Source organism: Carcharhinus amblyrhynchos, chromosome 1 (genome assembly GCF_965287045.1).
Source record: "Carcharhinus amblyrhynchos chromosome 1, sCarAmb.v2.hapA, whole genome shotgun sequence".
Taxonomy (NCBI): Eukaryota; Metazoa; Chordata; class Chondrichthyes; order Carcharhiniformes; family Carcharhinidae; genus Carcharhinus; species Carcharhinus amblyrhynchos.
In genome coordinates this window covers 104,289,547-104,308,971 of record NC_137324.1, presented here as the reverse complement: position 1 = coordinate 104,308,971, position 19,425 = coordinate 104,289,547, and the positions used below count along the sequence as shown (strand labels likewise).

Below are 19,425 nucleotides of genomic sequence, written 5' to 3'. Positions count from 1 at the left end.
ATTGTAATGCAGCCAATTTCTGTACAAAATCGAAACAAACAGCAAAAGGACACAAATAAACATTCAATTGCATAGAATGAGAGGGGAATGTTCACCAGAAAAACCAGGAACACACTTTGCTCTTTTGAGTAGTGCATATACTGTAGTCTATCAAATCCACTTAACATCTTGTCTGAAAGATCTGTTCTATCTAGAGTCTCCCAGCCTCCCCCCTCCTCTAACCTAAAAAACAGGGAGAAAGAAAGACTCGGAGTGAGAGCAGGTAAGTTTGTCTTTTGTGAGCTGTAAGGGCTTTGGCTCGCAGGGCTTAAGCGAAAAGGGCAGGGCAAGGTAAGTTTATAAGTTTTTAATTACTTTTTTCTCTCCTGTATTTCTAAAAAGGGCAATTATGAGTGTGAGGCCAGTATGTTGTTGCCAATGCAATATGTGGGAGGTCCTGGAGGCTCCTGGTCTCCCAGACATCCATATCTGTGCTGGGTGTGTGGAGCTGCGGTTCCTAAGGGACTGGGTTAAGGAACTGGAACTGCAGCTCGGGGACCTTCGTCTCATTACAGAGAATGAGGAGACAATTGATAGGAGATACCGGCAAGTGGTCACACCAGGGCAATGGGAGGAAAGCAAGTGGGTAACTGTTAGGAAGGGGAAAGCTCATGTGATGGAAAGCATGCCGAGTACTGGGGGAGGGAGGGAGGGAGGGAGGGAGGGGGGGAGGGAGGGGGGGAGGGAGGGAGGGAGGGAGGGAGGGAGACAGCTCACCTGGGGGAGGCAATGGTGGCCGGGTCTCTAGAGCTGAGCCTGACCCAGTACTTCAAAAAAGGAAAAGAGGAGAAAGGCAGTGTTAATAGGGGGCTCCATAGTGAGGGGGTCAGACAGACGTTTTTGCGGACGCACACGGGAGTCGCATATGGTGGTTTGCCTCCCTGGAGCTGGGATCTGGGATGTCTCTGGTCGTGTCCCAGACATCCTGAAAGGGAAGGGTGAAGAGCCGGAGGTTGTTGATATACATAGGTACCGCTGACGTAGGCAGGAAGAGGGAAGGGGTCATGAAAAGGGATTATAGGGAATTAGGTAGACAGCTGGGAAAGAGGAACGCAAAGGTAGTGATCTCAGGATTGCTGCATGCGCCGCAGAAGAATGAGAGCAGGAATAGAATGAGGTAGAGGGCGAATGCGTGGCTGAGGGACTGGAGCAGGGGGCAGGGATTCCCGTTCCTGGATCATTGGGACCTCTTTAGGGGCAGGTGTGACCTGTACAATAAAGATGGGTGGTACTTGAATCCCAGGGGGATCAATATCTTGGCGGGAAGGTTGGCTAGGGCTACTGGGGGGACTTTAAGCTAGAAAGGTTGGGGGGAGGGAATCAAGATGAGGTGACAGAGCGAGGAGGTTAGCTCCCAAGTAGAGAAGGACTGTAGACAGTATGAAAGGGAGGTTAGACAGGTGACGGAGAAGGGGAAGCGCCCAGACCGAGGGTCTGAGGTGTGTCTATTTTAACGCCAGGAGTGTAGTGAATAAAGTGGATGAGCTTAGGGCATGGATTGCTGCTTGGGAATGTGATGCAGTGGCCATTACAGAGACTTGGATGTCTCAGGGACAGGACTGGGTACTTCAGGTGCCAGAATTCAGATGCTTCAGAAAGGACAGGGAGGGAGGCAAAAGAAGTGGCAGAGTGGCTGTAGAGAAGGTGAATGCCATGGAGGGACTGTCTACGGAGTCTCTGTGGGTGGGAGTTAGGGACAGCAAGGGGTCGATAACTTTGCTGGGTGTTTTCTATAAGCCGCCCAATACTGACAGGGAAGTTGAGGTGCAGATAGGGAAACAGATCCTAGAGAGCTGTAGTAATAACAGAGCTGTCGTGATGGGAGACTTTAATTTCCCAAACATCGACTGGAATATCCCTAGGGTAAGGGGTTTGGATGGGGAGGAGTTTGTTAGGTGAGTTCAGGAGGGTTTCCTGAACACACCTAACAACAGCACGTGGATAAGCCTACGAGAGGAGAGGATGTACCTGACCTGGTGCTAGCTAATGAATCAGGACAGGTGTCGGATCTCTCGGTGGGAGAGCATCTCGGGGATGATGATCATAATTCTATCTTCTTCACGATAGCATTGGAAAGAAATAGGATCAGGAGGCTAGGAAGGTGTTTACCTGGAGTAAGGGGAAATATGAAGACATCAGGCAGAAAATTGGACGAGTAAATTAGAAGGTGTTGTTCTTGGGGAAAGGTACTGAAGGAGGGTGGCGGATTTTCAAGGAATGTTTGTCTGGAGCTCTGCACCACAATGTTCCGATGAGACAAGAAGGTTTTGGTAGGTTGCGGGAACCGTGGTACATGAAGGTTGTGATGAACCTAGTCAGGAAGAAAAGAAAGGCGTACAAAAGGTTTAGAGGACTAAGAGATGTTAAGGATCTAGAGGAGTATAAGACTTGTAGAAAGCAGCTTGAAAAGGAAAGTAGGAGAGCCAGAAGGAGTCATGAGAAGGCCTTGGCGGGTAAGATTAAGGAGAATCCCAAGGCGTTCTACAAATACGTGAAGAGTAAAAGGATGAGAAGTGAAGGGATAGGACCTATAAAAGGTGAAGGGGGAAAAGTCTGTGTGGAACCGGAAGAAATGGCACAGGTACTTAATGAGTACTTTGCCTCGGTATTCATGGTGGAAAGTGATCTGGGAGGTTGTACTGCAGGTTTGCGGCAGACTGAAATGATTGAGTATGTGGACGTTAAGAAAGAGCACGTGTTGGAACTTTTAAATTCTATCAAGATAGATAAGTCACCGGGACCAGATGGGATGTACCTCAGGTTACTGTGGGAGGTGAGGGAAGTGATTGCAGAACCCCTGGGGATGATCTTTGCGTCATTGATGGAGACGGGAGAGGTTCCAGAGGATTGCGGATGTGGTTCCTATTTTCAAGGGAACAGGGATAGCCTGGGAAATTACCAACCGGTGAGTCTGACCTCAGTGGTTGGTAAGTTGATGGACAGGATTTATGAGCATTTAGAGAAGTTTATTATGATCAGAAATAGTCAACATGGCTTTGTCAAGGGGTTGTGCCTCACGAGCCTAGTTGAGTTCTTTGAAAATGTGACTGAACACATTGACGAAGGAAGAGCAGTGGATGTGGTTTACATGGACTTCAGCAAGGCGTTTGATAAGGTCCCCCATGCAAGACTTCTTGAGTAGGTGGGAGGACATGGGATCCAAGGGGCTTTGGCCTTGTGGATCCAGAACTGGCTTGCCTGCAGAAGGCACAGAGTGGTTGTGGATGGGTCTTTTCCTACATGGAGGTCGGTCACAAGTGGAGTGCCCCAGGGATCTGTTCTAGGACCCTTGCTGTTTGTCATTTTCATAAATGACCTGGGTAAGGAAGTGGAGAGATGGGTTAGTAAGTTCACCGACGATATGAAGGTTGGTGGTGTTGTGGATAGTCAGGAGGGATGTCAGAAGTTGCAGCGTGACATAGACAGAATGCAAGATTGGGCGGAGAAGTGGCAGATGGGCTTCAACGCGGATAAATGTGTAGTGGTCCATTTTGGCAGGATCAATGGGACAAAGGAGGACAATATCAAGGGTAGGAATCTTAGCAGTGTTGAGGAGCAGAAGGACCTTGGAGTCCGGGTCCATAGGACTCTTAAATCGGCCTCACAGGTGGAGGATGTGGTCAAGAGGCATATGGTGTACTGGCCTTCATTAATCGAGGGATTGAGTTTAGGAGTCGGGAGGTAATGCTGCAACTTTATAAGACCCCTGTCAGACCCCACTTGGAGTCCTGTGCGCAGTTCTGGTCGCCTCACTACAGGAAGGATGTGGAAGCTATTGAGAGGGTGCAGAGATTTGTGAGGATGTTGCCTGGATTGGGAGGCATACCATATGAAGGTAGGTTGAGGGAGCGAGATCTCTTCTCCCTGGAGGGACGAAGGTTGAGAGGTGACTTGATAGAGGTTTATAAAATGTTGACAGGAATAGATAGGGTGGATTCTCGGAGGCTATTTCCCAGGGCTGAAATGGTCGCTACGAGAGGACACAGGTTTAAGGTGCTGGGGAGCAAGTACAGAGGAGAGGTTAGGGATAAGTTTTTCATTCAGAGGGTGGTGAGTGAATGGAACTGGCTGCCGTCGGTGGTGGTAGAGGCAAACTCACTGGGGTCTTTTAAAAGACTTTTGGATGAGTACATGGGATTTAATGGGATTGGGAGTTACAGATAGTTTTATGGCCTGGTAGGTATGGATATGATCGGCGCAACTTGTGGGCCGAAGGTCCTGTTTGCGCGGTAGTGTTCTATGTTCTATGGTATTAATAAGTCAGCCGATTTTATGTGCTCAAGATTCTTAAGTATTATTACTCTATGTGAAGCAGTTTGATATATTTTATTACATTAAAAGAACTAAACAAACAAATATTTTGTGTGCAAAAATATCAAATTTGAATAAGTGGGAAGAAAAGTGCATTCTAAGAATTAATGCCCCTAAATAACAGGTTAGCATGTCACTAAACAAATTCATAAATTGAAGTTTTTCGGCCCAACACAAAGTCACTCCGAGAACTGCCTTGGAATGGGCATTTTTCTTGGTGTTGTAAAAACCTATCAGCAAGTTCATGATGACAACATTTTCAACAACAAGCTGCATTTTAACAGAACCTTATTCAACAAATCAAATTTTTAAACAACAATTATTCTTATCAAAAGTAAAGGATCTTTGTGGTTTTCTCAAACCTACTGTAGGACCATCTGTCTAAGACTGTTCCTTAGCTGATTCTTGTTGAGATGAGGGCTCCACGTGTGACTTGCGAGATGGTTCGACACAAAGTTATCCACTCGCTGCCGTAAATTCTGATATGCAGGCTATAATCAAAAACAAACACAATTTACTACTTTGCATATATGTCAGTATTAAGCTTGGAACAAGAGTGAAGCAGACTTCAGTACTAGCTGGTAAAATGTTAAAATAGATCAAGTAAGTAGAAGTTATACTACAGGTACTGGTTTGATATCCAAAATCTACTTTCAAAGCAATACAGGCATGTAAAACTGCTTAGAATTTACTCCTTTTCGACATTACATTTAAAGCAATCAGGTCAAACTGCTTCAACACCGTCAAATGTTGCTATGAAATTTTCACAGCAATATTAAAAGATGCTGTCTTGGCTACAACATTAGGAACTAGTATGAGACATGAATTGGCCATGATGGGCTGGGAAACATTACTGAAAGGACAAACAACGAAAAGCATTTGAAAAATGAATAGGCCAACTCCAAAAGTTGTTTATTCATGTTTGGCGCAAGAGTGGTAAGGGAATTCTAACCAAATCACAGTGTATAAGGGAAATTTGAGATAGTATCAGATTCAAGGAAGAAGCATACAAATTGGTAAGAAATAGCAATAGGCCTGAGAATTGGGAGCAGTTTAAAATTCAAAGAAGGGCCAAGGGATTAAGAAGGAAAAACAGAATATGAAAGTAAACTAGCAGGGAACATAAAAACTGACTAAAAGTTTCTCTAGGTATGTAAAGAGAAAAAGATTGACAAAAACAAATGTAGGCCCCTTACGGTAAGAAACAGGAGAATTCTTCATGGGGAAGCAAAAAATGGCTGAATTAAATTTGTACTTTGCTTCAGCCTTCACAAATGAAGACATGAAAAAACGTGCCAGAAGTGCTGAGAAAAACACGTTTTAGTGAGTTGAAAGAAATCAGCATTAGTCGAGAAATGGTTTTGGGGATATTGATAGGATTGAAGGTGGATTAATCTCCAGGTTCTGATCATCTTCATCCCAGAGTGCTTCAGGAAACAGCCCTGGAAATTGATTCATTGATAGTTATTTTCCAAAATTCTTTGGACTTCAGAATAGTTCCTACAGATTGGAGGATAGTTAACATAAGCCTGTTATTCAAAAAGGGAGGTAGAGAGAAAACAGGAACTATAAACCAGCGATACTGGGGAAGTTGTTGGTGTATTATCAAGGATTTCATAACTCAACATTTGAAAGGCAGTGGTATAATAAGCCAAAGTCAGCATGGATTTACAAAAGGGACATCATGCTTGATTAATCTATTGGAATTTTCTGAGGCTGTAACTAGTAAAATTGACTGAGAACCACTGGATGTTTCGTTTTTAAACTTTCAGAAGGCTTTCGACAAGGTCCCACATGACAGACTACCATGTAAAGTTAATGCACATGGGATTGCAGGTAATGTGTTGAGATGGATAGAAAGCTAAGAGTCAGCATAAATGGGTCTTTAAACTTTTTTTCTGATTGGCAGTCAGTGACTAGGGGGGCTCCGCAGGGATCTGTGCTAGGACCCCAACTGTTCACATTATATATTAATGATCTGGAAGGGGGAACTGAATGTATGACCTCCAAATTTGCAGATAATATAAAGTTGGGTGGGAGGGTGAGCTGCGAGGAGAATGCAGAGATGGTTTAGCGTAATTGTATAAGCTGAGTATGTGGGCATCTGCATGGCAGATGCAGCATGATGTGGATAAATGTGAGGTTATCCACTTTGATAGCAATAATAGGAAGATAGATTATTACTTGAATGGGGGTAAGTTGAGAGATGTATGTACTCAATGAGAACTTGGAGGCCTTGTGCATTAGTAATCGCAAATGTACAGCAGACAGTAAAGGAGACAAATGATATGTTGGCCTTCATTGCGAAATGTTTCGAGTATAGAAATAAAAGGTTTTATTGCAATTATATAGGGTGTTAGTGAGGCCAAACCTGGAGTAGTGGCGTCCTCATCTAAGGAAGGATGTCCTTACTATTGAGGGAATACAGCGAAGATTTACCTTATAAAAACACAAGTAATTAATATTTTTGTACAGAACTAGAATTTAATTACGGAACTGAGTAATTATTGGTAACTAATTACCGATTTATTTAACATCAAGCAAGATCCACCTATTTAATAAATCTAGAACTCAAGCTGCTCATTAGTTCAATGAATTAAATAAAGATAACCAACAAATAAATGAAGTAATCACTAAATAAACTGAAATATAGGCAGTGTCAGGGTTGGAGCATGAGAGCGCTTGTGGACAAAACTCCCACATTTACAAGGAATTTGCCTACCTTGAGACATTCAAGATGATCCTGGGATGGCAGATAGGTCATCTGAGGAGAGACTAAGGCAGTTGGGGATTATATTCGCTGGAGTTTAGAAGAGAGGGGATCTCATAGAAACTTTTAAAATCCTAACAGAGTTAGACAGGATAGATTCAGAAAGAATATTCCCAATAATGGGGGAGTCCAGAACTAGGGGTCACAGCTTGAGAATAAAAACAAACACAGTTTATTACTTTGCGTACATGTCAGTATTTAGCTTTTAGAATTGAGGTGAGGAGAAATTTCTTCACCCAAAGGGTGGAGAGTGTGTGCAACTCAATACCACAGAATATAATTGAGGACAAAGTGCTGTCTGATTTCAAGAAGAAATTAGATATAGCTCTTGGGGCTAAAGAGATCAAGAGATATGGGGGAAGAAGCTATCAGGTTATTGAACTCGATGATCGGCCATGATCAAGATGAATGGCAGAGCAGGCTCAAAGAGCCAAAAAGCCTATTCCTGCTTCTAGTTTCTATGTTTAACTATAATCACATGATTTTCAATAGGAAAAAGAGAATGAACAAACTTAAACATTTATCATAATCAAAGTAAAATTAATAGATAATATCTCATGGATAATTCACAGAGCTGGGAGAATTCAATAAATGAAGTGACTAGCTAAATAAATTGTGGCTATGAGAACTTAGAGCAAAGATATAGAGGCACCAAGTGCTTTAAACCAAGGGGCAGTAAACAATTACACTGGCAAAAATTAAAAAATGATATACTCAATTCAAAAGAAGGGTCTGGTTGACCTCAAAAATTTAAGTATATACCCAAGTATCTAGCTCCTTAAGTGCTTAGACTTAAGCTTGACTTTATAATGACAAGTGCAAGTAACTGCAAGTTGAAAGAAAAAAACACAAGTAATTAATATTTTTGAATAGAACTAGAATTTGATTACTGAACTAAGTAATTATTGGTAACTAATTACTAATTTATTTAACATCAAGCAAATCCACCTATTTAATAAATCTAGAACTCAAGTTGCCAATTAGTTCAACGAATTAAAGATAAACAAATAAATGAATTCATCACTAAAGAAAATGAAATATAGGCAGTGTCAGGGTTGGAGCATGAGCACTTGTGGACAAAACTCCCACATCTACAAGGAATTTGCCTGCCTTGAGACATTCCAGTTTAGAGTCACTCCGACACAAAAAGAATGAATTACTTAATTAATTCCAGAGTACAGTCACAGATCAGAGGAAAGCACGGGTACAGGAAGGGAACAGCAACTTTTAGTCAGCACTATAAGTGGAACATTGGATGGATAGTGAAGAAAAACTTGCAGCCAGTGACAATATCCTGCAAGGATAAGGAAAAAGATTGTCCACACACTACAGAGCAGGAGACTGTCCAAGAGGTGCAATTTCATATCAAGTAGCATGGTTATCGTAACAGAAGTTTCAGCGACTAGATGGGTATAGTATTTTTGAAATCAACATCGAGTCCCAGAGTCTGTTGCCTGCTTGGTGCCAGGATGAACGTAGCCAAATTAAAACTGGAAAGAGTATCCAGTTGTTGTGCTCCATGTCAGAACAAATGACAATATGAAAGATTTGGGAAAGGTCCTGTAAAGTGAGCATCAGGAATTAAAAATCTCATGGGCTGATATTATGATCTACAGATTGACACAGGGTCAAATAGTGACTCTACAGAATGAATGGAAAGAAGGAGTACCAGCACTGTACAAGGCTGCAACAAACCAGGTGGTGACCAAGGTCTTGGCCAATAATATAACAGGGACTATAAATAAGACCGCTAGGAATGACATAAATCAAACCATAAAAGAACCACCGAGACAATGAAGAACAAACTAAGAAAATACAAATGACTAGGGATCAGATGAAGTCAGGTCAAAAAGGTAAAGTAACAGCTAAAACAGGGAGAATTACTAATTAAAAATCAAGTTATGACAATACAGCATACAGTATCTACAACAAAATGAACGAACTAGGGGCAATTTGTAGAGCGGATCTGAATATACTACGGTTTACAGAAACATGGCTATGTGGAGTACATGTTTGGCAATCAAATACTGCCAAAAAGAGGTGGAACAGCTGCAGTTATAAAACAAAAACGGTGGTAGGAAAAAGAGGCAATAACTAGGAATAAGATAGATCTATGTGGATTGAGTTAGAGATAGATTACCTTAATAGGAATGCACTGCAGACAAGTGAAAAGGAACAAAAGAAAGAAACATCTAAGCAAATCCAGGTGAGTAGCAGACATTGAATAATAGTCCTGGACATTTTAATTATCCACAAATCACATTAGGAAGAAGTAGCGAAGGAAGAAATGTAGATCAAGTTTTTAGTGTCTCCAAGTCTCCTTTCTCATTCAAGATGCAAGAAAGCCAAAAGAATCATCACTGGATCTTGTAATGGGTAATAAACCAGAATGGAATCAATAGCTGTAGTAGTAAGAGTGGCCACAACATAGGACAGGTTCAAGATTGTGAAGATAAAGAGGCTGAAAAAGATTTAAGTATGAGGAAATAAGGGTGATAAGGTTGTAAAAGATGATAACCAGAAAAAATGTTGCAAATGAAAAAAATTAGCATTTAAAAAGGCAATCAGTAAAGTTAAAGAAAAATACATTCTACTAAACATCAAAAACTAATAAGCGGCACAATGGATGAATAAACAAAAACTGAATCAAAAGAAAAAAAAATGCAAAGACCACATGGACAGAAAGAAATATAAACATAGGACGGAAGCTTAAACAAAAAAAATCAAACGCAAGATTACAAAATGAGAGATTCCAAACTTTTGCTGAAGATAAAAGAACCTTCTAATAGGGGATCAGCTTTAAAAGGGTAATATAATTGGGATAAAAGGCAGAAAATAAATGACCAAAATTGAAAAAGGATTAAACCTATGTATAGATGATATGCACCGTACATATCCAAAGAAATAAGAGAGTGGGGTGTGCCAGAGGGTGTAAGTACGAGAGAGGCCAACTCAACGGACAGTTGACAGGACACTGAAATCAGGAACTTGGTTGTAAGAGAATTCTATGTGTTTTAAGGGTTGATCCATTTCTTTAAATGTCACAAGAACCGCTTGTTATAACGTGAACATTGCAAAGTTGAGTTACGACAAATTTAACTTCAACCTTAAGTTGTATTTTCTTTCGCGGTGTTAGTAATAAATAAGCTGTGTGCCAGTGGAAGCTGCACAGTTTATTGAGTGACTAGTTGAACTGGTTACCTGGTCATTTGGAACTGACAGGTTTAAGGATATTTCCTTAAGGCTGAAGACAGGAAGGATTCAGTCGTCATGGTTTGCTTGGGTACCATGTGGCTAGGATCAGGAAGAGTTTCTTCTCAGGGAGCACAAGAAGCTCAGGCCTAAATTTAAAAAGCAGAGCCACAAAGATTGAGTCTCTGGATTTCGACCTGAGCCATAACAGAATTGGCATGGGGTTATTAAGATCAAAGTTAAGTGCGTGACTCCAAGACTGGTATTAGACAAATGGGTTTGAATTCATGGGGTATTAGTTCCAGTAATGAGTAAAGAGAGAGCTATTTCTTTGGGAACAGGTTTCACTTGAATGTGCCTTGACAAATTGAATTAAGACTACAAAAAAAAGGTTTTAGTCAAAATAGTGATTCCTGCATTCCTGTATGTTTCAGAGACATGGATGACCCACAGCAGAAACCACAAAACACTGGAGAAGTACCACCAGCAGTGCCTTTGCAAGCTCTTCCAAATTTGGTGGCTGACTCTCAAAGCAACTATCACACCCAGAACTCAGTCTTGATAGGAGATTCCCAGGACAGCAGAAATTTACGGATATCATTAAAGAGGAGATCAAACATCCCCACCAGCACATGGAAGACCCTGGCTTATGACTGGCAAAAATGGAGAAGATTTGTTCCGGAAGACACCAAACACATTGTGAGATGTTGTCAGGAACATATATGAAATTGAGATATCGGAGGAAAAGCACAAACCTCCGAACAACTCATCTACGCAACTCTTCAAGCACCATCTGCCCAGCATGTAGCATACCCTGCATATTGAGTATTTGGTTCTGAGATGGCCGATAAATTCAATAAATCAACAGGAAATGACTAAACAATGGTGCAGGGTAGTGATCTGAGTAATAGTAACCACAGTGACAGAAAATCACAAAGCTGAAGAGTGCACCAGCAATGGTCAGAGTTTGGAAAAATACTAAAGACAGAATTGAGGTATTCACAAGAAAATCTATGAATTAACAGGATAAATAGAAATAAATGGATATTTGGCAAGTAGAAATTGCCAAAGCATGGCTGCAACTTGACCAGAGCTGACAACTGAATATTCATGTTTATCTGACATTTTGGAAGAATGGGAGGAAAGGATAAAAAGGTGGTGATAGCTATTTTAGTGCGATAGTGAGAAAATAATCTTGGCTGGAAAGATAAAGATGTGGAATCAGTTTAGATAGAGATAACAAAAGCAAGATAAAGTCGTCCCTGGTGAGATTAGTTTGTAGATCGTTTTCACAGGAGCTACACTGCAAGACAGCACATCAAGAAATAACAAGGTCTTATAAAAAAAACTACACTAATCATAGACCGAACAATCAAATTGGAACATGTAGCCTGGAGGATGTGTTGATAGAGTGTATTTGGGATAGATTCTTAGAAGGATCCATTCTGAAAAAAAAAGCAAGGCTACTTTTAGACCTGGTAATGCATATGAGACAGGGTTAATTAATGGTTTCATCATAAAGGATCCTTTCAGCAAGAGTGATCATAACATGCAACAATTTCACCTTCAGTTTGAGGATGGGAAACCCAAATCTGAAACTAAAAGTAAAACAGTGGATAAGGAGTGGTAGGCATTGGAGGAGACATTTCATAAATCTCAGCAAAGATATATTCCACTGAGAAAGAAATACACTACTAGATGGATGTACTACATTAAAAACAAGTATTACTGTTGATCATTTTTAATTATGATCCATTTCTAACACAGAATATACTTCCATGCTTGCAATTATTTTTCATTCAGCTACTAACTGTAACAAATTTCAATGTAAATATTTGACTTTAATTTTTCTTTTGGATACTCATCATCTTATTTCTGCTTCTGTACTTGGATCAGCATTACATTCATACACCTGGATTTACATTCCTCAATCTTTCTGAAGTTTATTTCTCAATTCTTCAATCTGATTGGTTAAGATGTGCATGTTTGGTTGTTTATTTTTCATCTACGTGCTGCCCCTCAGCGATATCTTCTTTAAAAGATAATCCACTTCCACATGTATGCATTTGACCACACCAATTTACACATGCATGCAAACAATACCTAGTACTATCCCATCATGACCACTCCACTATATGATATCCAGTGCAGGATGAATAGAAATGCATTCAATTACATACTGGGAAGACCAAACCCATTTGCTTCATCCTTCACAAACTCTTCTCTAGCCACCAGTTCCATTCCCGCTCTCTGCCAACCACCTGAGGCAGAACCTGAGCATTCACAACCCTGTTGTCATGCTTGACCAAGATGAGTTTCATAGTTTGGACACGTATTTTCAAATTCCTCCATGCCCTCATCTCCGTATCTCCAGCAGCCCTACAACAAAGAAAGATCCATTCCTATTAGTTGTACATTCACCATGCCAACCATACTTTTAGCTGCTGAAGGCCTAAAATCTGAAATTTACTATCTGAACCTCTTCACATTTTTCTTTAAAATACTTCTTAAAGTCTATCTCTGTAATCAATCTCTTGGCCAGACACCCTCTCATCTCCTAATGTGGTTCAGTATCAAACTTGACACTTTTTGAATTGCCTTGGGACATTTCACCGCATTAATATCACTACATGAAGACAAATTATTGTACTTCTATTAAGTTATATTTTCAGCAACTTAGTGGGCAAAATAATTTGAATTAAACTGTGCAGAGGCAAGTTGAATTGACAGATGTCTACAGAGTAACCTGTCTGCAATCAAAATATATTTATGAGCATACAGACTCCATCTAGTGGCAGTTGTACCCACTTCTACTATATCATAATTTGGTTACATATAACCAATAACATTTGAGTGTCTTAACATGACTTAGGGAAAAACATTGCAGTTAACTATGTATCGGCATTTTCAATATATCTCAAAGCCATACCTTGTTCAGTATCAAATCACTATTCTGGATTACAGCTTAGATTCAACTTTTTACAGTTCCAATGCTTCATAAATGTAATCAACTGTACACATTTTAATATAGTTTTTAGCTTCGGTGAGGTCCAACTAATGCTCTGGGGACACTGCTTCAACTGGCACCACTGCAACTGTCAACTTAAATGTGAAATAACATTTGCCAGGAGACAGAAACCAACCATCATCACCTTCACATTCAGTGGCATTATAATTGACCAGAAATTGAACTAGGTAAACCATATAAATGTTCTGGCTGCAAGAATGGATCAGAGACTGCCCAAAGCCTGTCCCTGATCTACAAGGCACAAGGAGTGTGACAGAATATTATCCATTACAAACCAAACCACTCAGGAAGCTAGATATCATCCAGGACAAAGCAGACTACCTGCCTTAAACACTCAATCTCCCTTCTACTGTTGCAGAATGGCAGTACCTTCCAAATCCACAACCTGTGCCCCACGGGACAGGGGCAGCAAATGCATGAGAACTATACCATCTGCAAGTCTCCCTCCAAACCACATAAAATTTGGATTTGGAAATATATTGCTGCAGCCAAGTTAAAATCCTGGAACAGCACTGTGGGTATACCTGCACCACATGGACTGTAGCAGTTCAAGAAGGCAGCTCACCACAACCTTCTCAAGGGCACCTAGGGAGAGGCAAAAATTTCTTCTCTTGCTACTGACACACAAATGCCATTAAAGAATAAATCTAAACTCCATGCTATCATCGTCTTGAACATGTTCAAGCTTACTGGAGAAGATCTGATGTACGCTATTGTTATTTCATGATTAAGAATTTCCTAGATCACCATTTGTTTTTGTCCTTCACCTCACCATTTTAATGCAATATAATCCTTTTGTCTTCAGGATTTATAAAATCATAGAAACCCTACAGCACAGAAAGAGGCCCATCGAGTCTACACTGACCACAATCCCACCTGGGCCCTACCCCTGTATCTCCAAATATTTACCTGCTAATTCTCTAACCTATGCATCTCAGGACACTAAGGAGCAATTTTAGAATGGCCAATCAGCCTAGCCTGCACATTTTTGGGCCCAGAGGAAACCCATGCAGACACAAACAGACTGTGCAAACTCCTCAAGACAGTGACCCAAGCCTGGAATCGAATCCAGGTCCCTGGAGCTGTGAAGGAACAGTGCTAACCACTGTGCTACAGTGCTTTTTCCTTAGCTGTTTACTTTGATTTTCTCTTCCTGTCCTTTCACTATACGTATCCTTCTTCTACTCCATTACCATATTATTCTACGTGCGATACCATTCTACGATTTTCTGAAGCAGTTCAGCCATACCGGAGGTATAGTTTCCTCTAGTCTGAAAAACATCCATTCCCCAAAGCTTTCGCCTTACTGTCACTTCTTTCCCACCTTCAGTCTGGTTTTGTTCCCTGCAGCACTCAAACAACTTATAGCTCTATATTTTCATGTTGAGTCTCTCAGGCCTGTGAAAGTAGGAAAAAGGCATGAAAACCCAGGCCTGGGCATTGAGTGCAGGGCCACAATGCTAGACAAGTGTCCCAGGTGGGAGAGGTTCCAGTTAAGGCAAAAAAAAGCGCAGAGAAAGAGGCTTCGATTAGAGAGAGGGTTGCATCTAGCCGACTTTAAGTGAAGTTAGTTTCGGAGCAGCCTGAATAATTGAAGACAGCTCAAGAGAAGCCCTGAAGTTCCAAGAAGACTGACGACTCTATGCTGGGGGACAAAGGCACCCCTTTGGAGCAGATGTATAAGATGATGAATGGGATGGATAGGATAGAGGTGGAGAAACTCTTCCCGCTCAGGAAGGATAGTAGGACTAGGGGGCACAGCCTCAAGATAAAGGGGGGGCGGTTTAGAACAGAGTTGAGGAGGAACTTCTTCACTCAAAGGGTGGTGAATCTCTGGAATTCTCTGCCCGTTGAAGTGGTGGAGGCTGCCTCGCTAAATATTTTTAAGACGCGGGTTGATGGGTTTTTGATAAGAGAGGGGATTAAGGGTTATGGGGAGAGGGCGGGAATGTGGAACTGAGCCACGACAGATCAGCCATGATCTTATTGAATGGCGGGGCAGGCTCGAAGGGCTAGTTGGCCTACTCCTGCTCCTATTTCTTATGTTCTTATGTGCCTGTAATTTGGTGCTTGGTCATGTATATGGGAATCCAGGGGAACAGAATGTCAGGAGATTGAAACCCTGCGTTGTTGATGCCATCTGAGTTTGGTAACTGAACCTAAAGACCACAAATACAAGTTACTATTAAATCTAATTTTAAAAATTCCAGTGCAATTTCTTTTTTCAGAACAGTGAGAATGGGGAATGTGTTATCTTGGAAAGGTAAGGCAAGTGCTCCCTCAAAATGTAAGTTTAAAAAAATGCATTTAAGGAGAAAAGAATAGGGCAATATCATGACAGGGAGAAATTAGGTAATTTGTTCACATGGATGCTAGTTACAATACCATTCAAGTAAAGACGTCTGTTTCTACACCTCACCAACAAGGTAGAAATCTGAATTTCTTTCTATTCTATGGCCCAAATCTCCCAATCTAAGTAGCAGCAAATACTGCAATGGCATTGGAAATTTAGGGGAGCCAATTTACATCAGAACATACATAACTGAGCAGGCATCAGATAGATGGTGGCACAGCGGTTAGCACTGCTGCCTCACAGCTCCAGGAACCTGGGTTCAATTCCTGGGTTGGGTCACTGTGTGGAGATTTGCACATTCACCCCCATGTCTGCATGGGTTTCTTCCAGGTGCTCCAGTTTCCTCACACGTTCCAAAGATGCGCAGGCTAAGTGGGCTGGCCATGCTAAATTGCTCCTTAGTGTTGGGGGACTAGCTGGAGTAAATGCATGGGTTATGGGGATCAAGCCTGGGTGGGATTATGATCAGTGCAGGCTTGATAGGTTGAATGTGCACCATCTGCACTGTAAGATTTTATGATTCTAACTCTGAACTCATGCTAGTCTCCCGGGATCTGTTGCTTTTTTTTAAACACTTAGTTACTTAAAGCTGGTCCGAGCTTGTGTAATGGTTGTGCAGCTCTAAGTACATCAGGTAGAGCATTAAAGCACTCCAACACCCATGGCAATGCCAACACTGCTCATCCCTACCTTACGCCCAACACTTCTCACCAGAGTTGCAGTAGGGTGACAATTGTTTGTGTGGACGGCAAAGGTACAAAGTAGTTGGTGCAGGTGTGCTGAGCGTTGCCAAAGTGTGGTTAAAGGTGGCATGCCAAGCTTATAGGTTCAATCATGACCAGGAACAGGGGGTGTGTGAACATAGGGGTGGATGGGGGTATAGGGCAGACACTGCTGCAATGTTTTGGCTTTAGCACAGCCAGGAAATGCAGGGGTTAAGCACTGTCAGGAGTTATCACATAATCATGGAATTCCAAGTGTAGGAAACCATTCGGCCCACCGAGCTCACACCAACAACAATCCACCTAGGCCTATCCTTTTAATCCCTCGACACTGAGGGGCAATGTAGTGTGACTAGTCCAACAAATCTGCACACTTTTGGACTGGGATGATGACCAATTTCAGGAAAGAGGCTGACCAATGCTGGAGTGCAAGATTGATGAAGGAGAACTTAAAGGCAGTACTACTCAAACACAATGGATGGAAGGCAGATTTCAAGAACAGTGTCTTCAGCTCATGATGAAAGATTGCATTGCTTCACTGAAACTGCACTTTGTCACAAACGCTTCTCACTCAGCTGGAAGAAAGAATAAAACTGGAGCTGGGGCAGGGAAACAGTAAAGCTGTGGCTGTTTCAGTGCAGTTTGAAATGGGGTGAGGGTCACACCACAGATCAAAAAATCTGGACTGTTATCCTTAATACATGTATCTTTCTAACTTTATTCATAATAACAATTCTGCAATTCCTACCATTATTTTTAAAAAGCTTATTCAGTGTCACAAGTAGACTTACATTAACACAATTAAGTTACTGTGAAAATCCCTAGTCGCCACACTCTGGCACTGTTCGGGTACAAAGAAAATTTAGCATGGCCAATGCTCCTAACCACTCTGTGGGAGGAAACCGAGTACCTGGACAAAACCCACACAGACACAGGGAGAACATGTAGACTCCACACAGACAATGACCCATACTGGGAACTGAACTCAGGCTCCTGGCACTGAGAGGCACTGTGCCATCCCCAATGGCATCTCATATATATCCCACCCCCTAAAATACTGTAAGACCAACATCCTCCTCTTGGTCCCAGCCATGACTTCTGGCTGTTACCCTTCCCTTTCCTAGAGATTCTTCACCAGATATGTCCTTTTAACAGCAGGCTGGAAAGATCATGACAGGCATCATGGGCAATTTAACCCCAGAATCTGCTCCACCATTCAATTAGATCACGGGCTGATCTGTCTGTCAATTCTATGGAGTTACCTTGGCTCCGATACCTGAATAACTAGTATGTGTGCAGCACCTTGTACACAGCGGATAACCAGACGTAGGAGCGACACAAAGAGACACCGGGACAGCGGAGTTACTCAAAGAGGAAGCTTTCCAGCAGCACTGCTGCGCGATCTCGGTTCTCCAGCCTCGGGGACTCTTACCGCCTCCACAGAGCGGGAATGCGGTGAAGCGCCAGCCAGGGCTGGGCCGGCAGTGGGGGTGAAGCCGCCCCAGGAGCCCGGCTCCCTCTCTCGCCACCTCCTGAATGGGAGCAGAGCAAGCCCGCGGCTCCAGGCCGCAAGCCCCCGGCTCCTTCACGCTTACCTTGGTGTCCACGTCGGCCAGGCAGTCGCGGCGGAACTGGTCGAAGAGGCCCTGATTCTTCAGGTGATTGACGATCATGGAAACGAGTTTGGGGTCTCCCGGCGCCAGAGCCGCCATCCCGAGCGAGCTCCGTCACCAACCGCGGCCTCGCGCCCCGCCGCCGCCCGCTGGATCATGGGAGCTGCACTTCACTTCCGACGCCCTGACCTCACTTCCAGGACCAGCCGCCCCTCAATGGTGAATTGGGCGCAAGCGCAAAGAGCACCAGAGTTTGACGGCCAGAGACTGGAGCGCAGTCGCTGACCCTGCTGGAAACACCGGCACTGACCCTGCGGTAAATACAGGCATTGACTCAGCTGAAAATACAGCCACTTAACCAACTGGAAATGCCGTCACAGACCCAGTTGGAAACACAGGCACTGACCAAGCTCAGAATACAATCACCGACCCAGCAGTAAATACAGGCACAGACCCAGCTGGAAATACAGTCACTTACCCAGTTGGAAACACAGACATTGATCCAACTGGAACTATAGACACTGACCGAACTGGAAATACAGTCACTGACCTAGCTAGGAATACAGTCACCGAACCAGCAGGAAATACAGACACTGACCCTGCTGGAACTATAGACACTGATGCAGCTAGAAACACAACAACCCAGCTGGAAATACTGTCACTGACCCAGCTTCATATGCAGTCACTGACACAGCTGGAACCATAGACACTGACCAAGCTGGAAACACAGGCACTGACCCAGCTGGAAATACAGCCACTGATGCAGCTGGAAACACAGTCACTGACTCAGCTGGAAATTAAGCCACCGACACGGCTACAACTACAGTCATTGACCAGCTGGAATTGGACTTCTTTTGACTACTTTTATTCCTGTCAATGATTCTACCTCCTACGTCAGTACACATAGAACATTACAGCGCAGTACAGGCGCTTTGGCCCTCAATGTTGCGCTGACCTGTGAAACCAATCTAAAGCCCATCTAACCTACACCACTCCAATATCATGCATACGTTTATCCAATAACCATTTAAATGCCCTTAATGTTGGTGAATCCACTACTGTTGCAGGTAGGGCATTCCACACCCTTACTACGCTCTGAGAAAAGAACCCATCTCTGACATCTGTCCTGTATCTATCACCCCTCAATTTAAAGCTATATCCCCTTGTGCCAGCCAACTCCATCTGAGGAAAAAGGCTCTCACCGGCCACCCTATCTAATCCTCTGATCATCTTATATGCCTCTATTAAGTCACTGCTTAACCTTCTTCTCCCGCTTAACCTTCGTAAGAAAACAGCCTCAAGTCCCTCAGCCTTTCCTTGTAAGACCTTCCCTCCATATCAGGCAACATCCTGGTAAATCTCCTCTGCACCCTCTCCAACGCTTCCACATCCTTCCT

At 42.7% G+C, this 19,425-nt stretch overlaps 1 protein-coding gene across 2 annotated transcripts in view; it reads right to left on the bottom strand.

Annotated features, from left to right (window-relative positions):
- The window catches only part of bod1l1 (biorientation of chromosomes in cell division 1-like 1), an 81,514-nt gene extending 63,343 nt beyond the window's left edge, over nt 1-18,171 (bottom strand). Inside the window, exons 1-2 of one of the 2 annotated variants that reach the window (XM_080190018.1) lie at nt 18,011-18,171; nt 4,717-4,841 (exon numbers count right to left, since the gene is read on the bottom strand). In XM_080190018.1, coding sequence (XP_080046144.1) covers nt 4,717-4,841; nt 18,011-18,127 — 242 coding nt within the window. In that variant the 5' untranslated portion in view covers nt 18,128-18,171. Of the gene's footprint in view, nt 1-4,716; nt 4,842-6,721; nt 6,776-18,010 lie in introns of those variants that run through there. The other variant, XM_080190027.1, reaches the window with a different exon arrangement.
- Between the last annotated feature and the right edge of the window lie 1,254 nt (nt 18,172-19,425).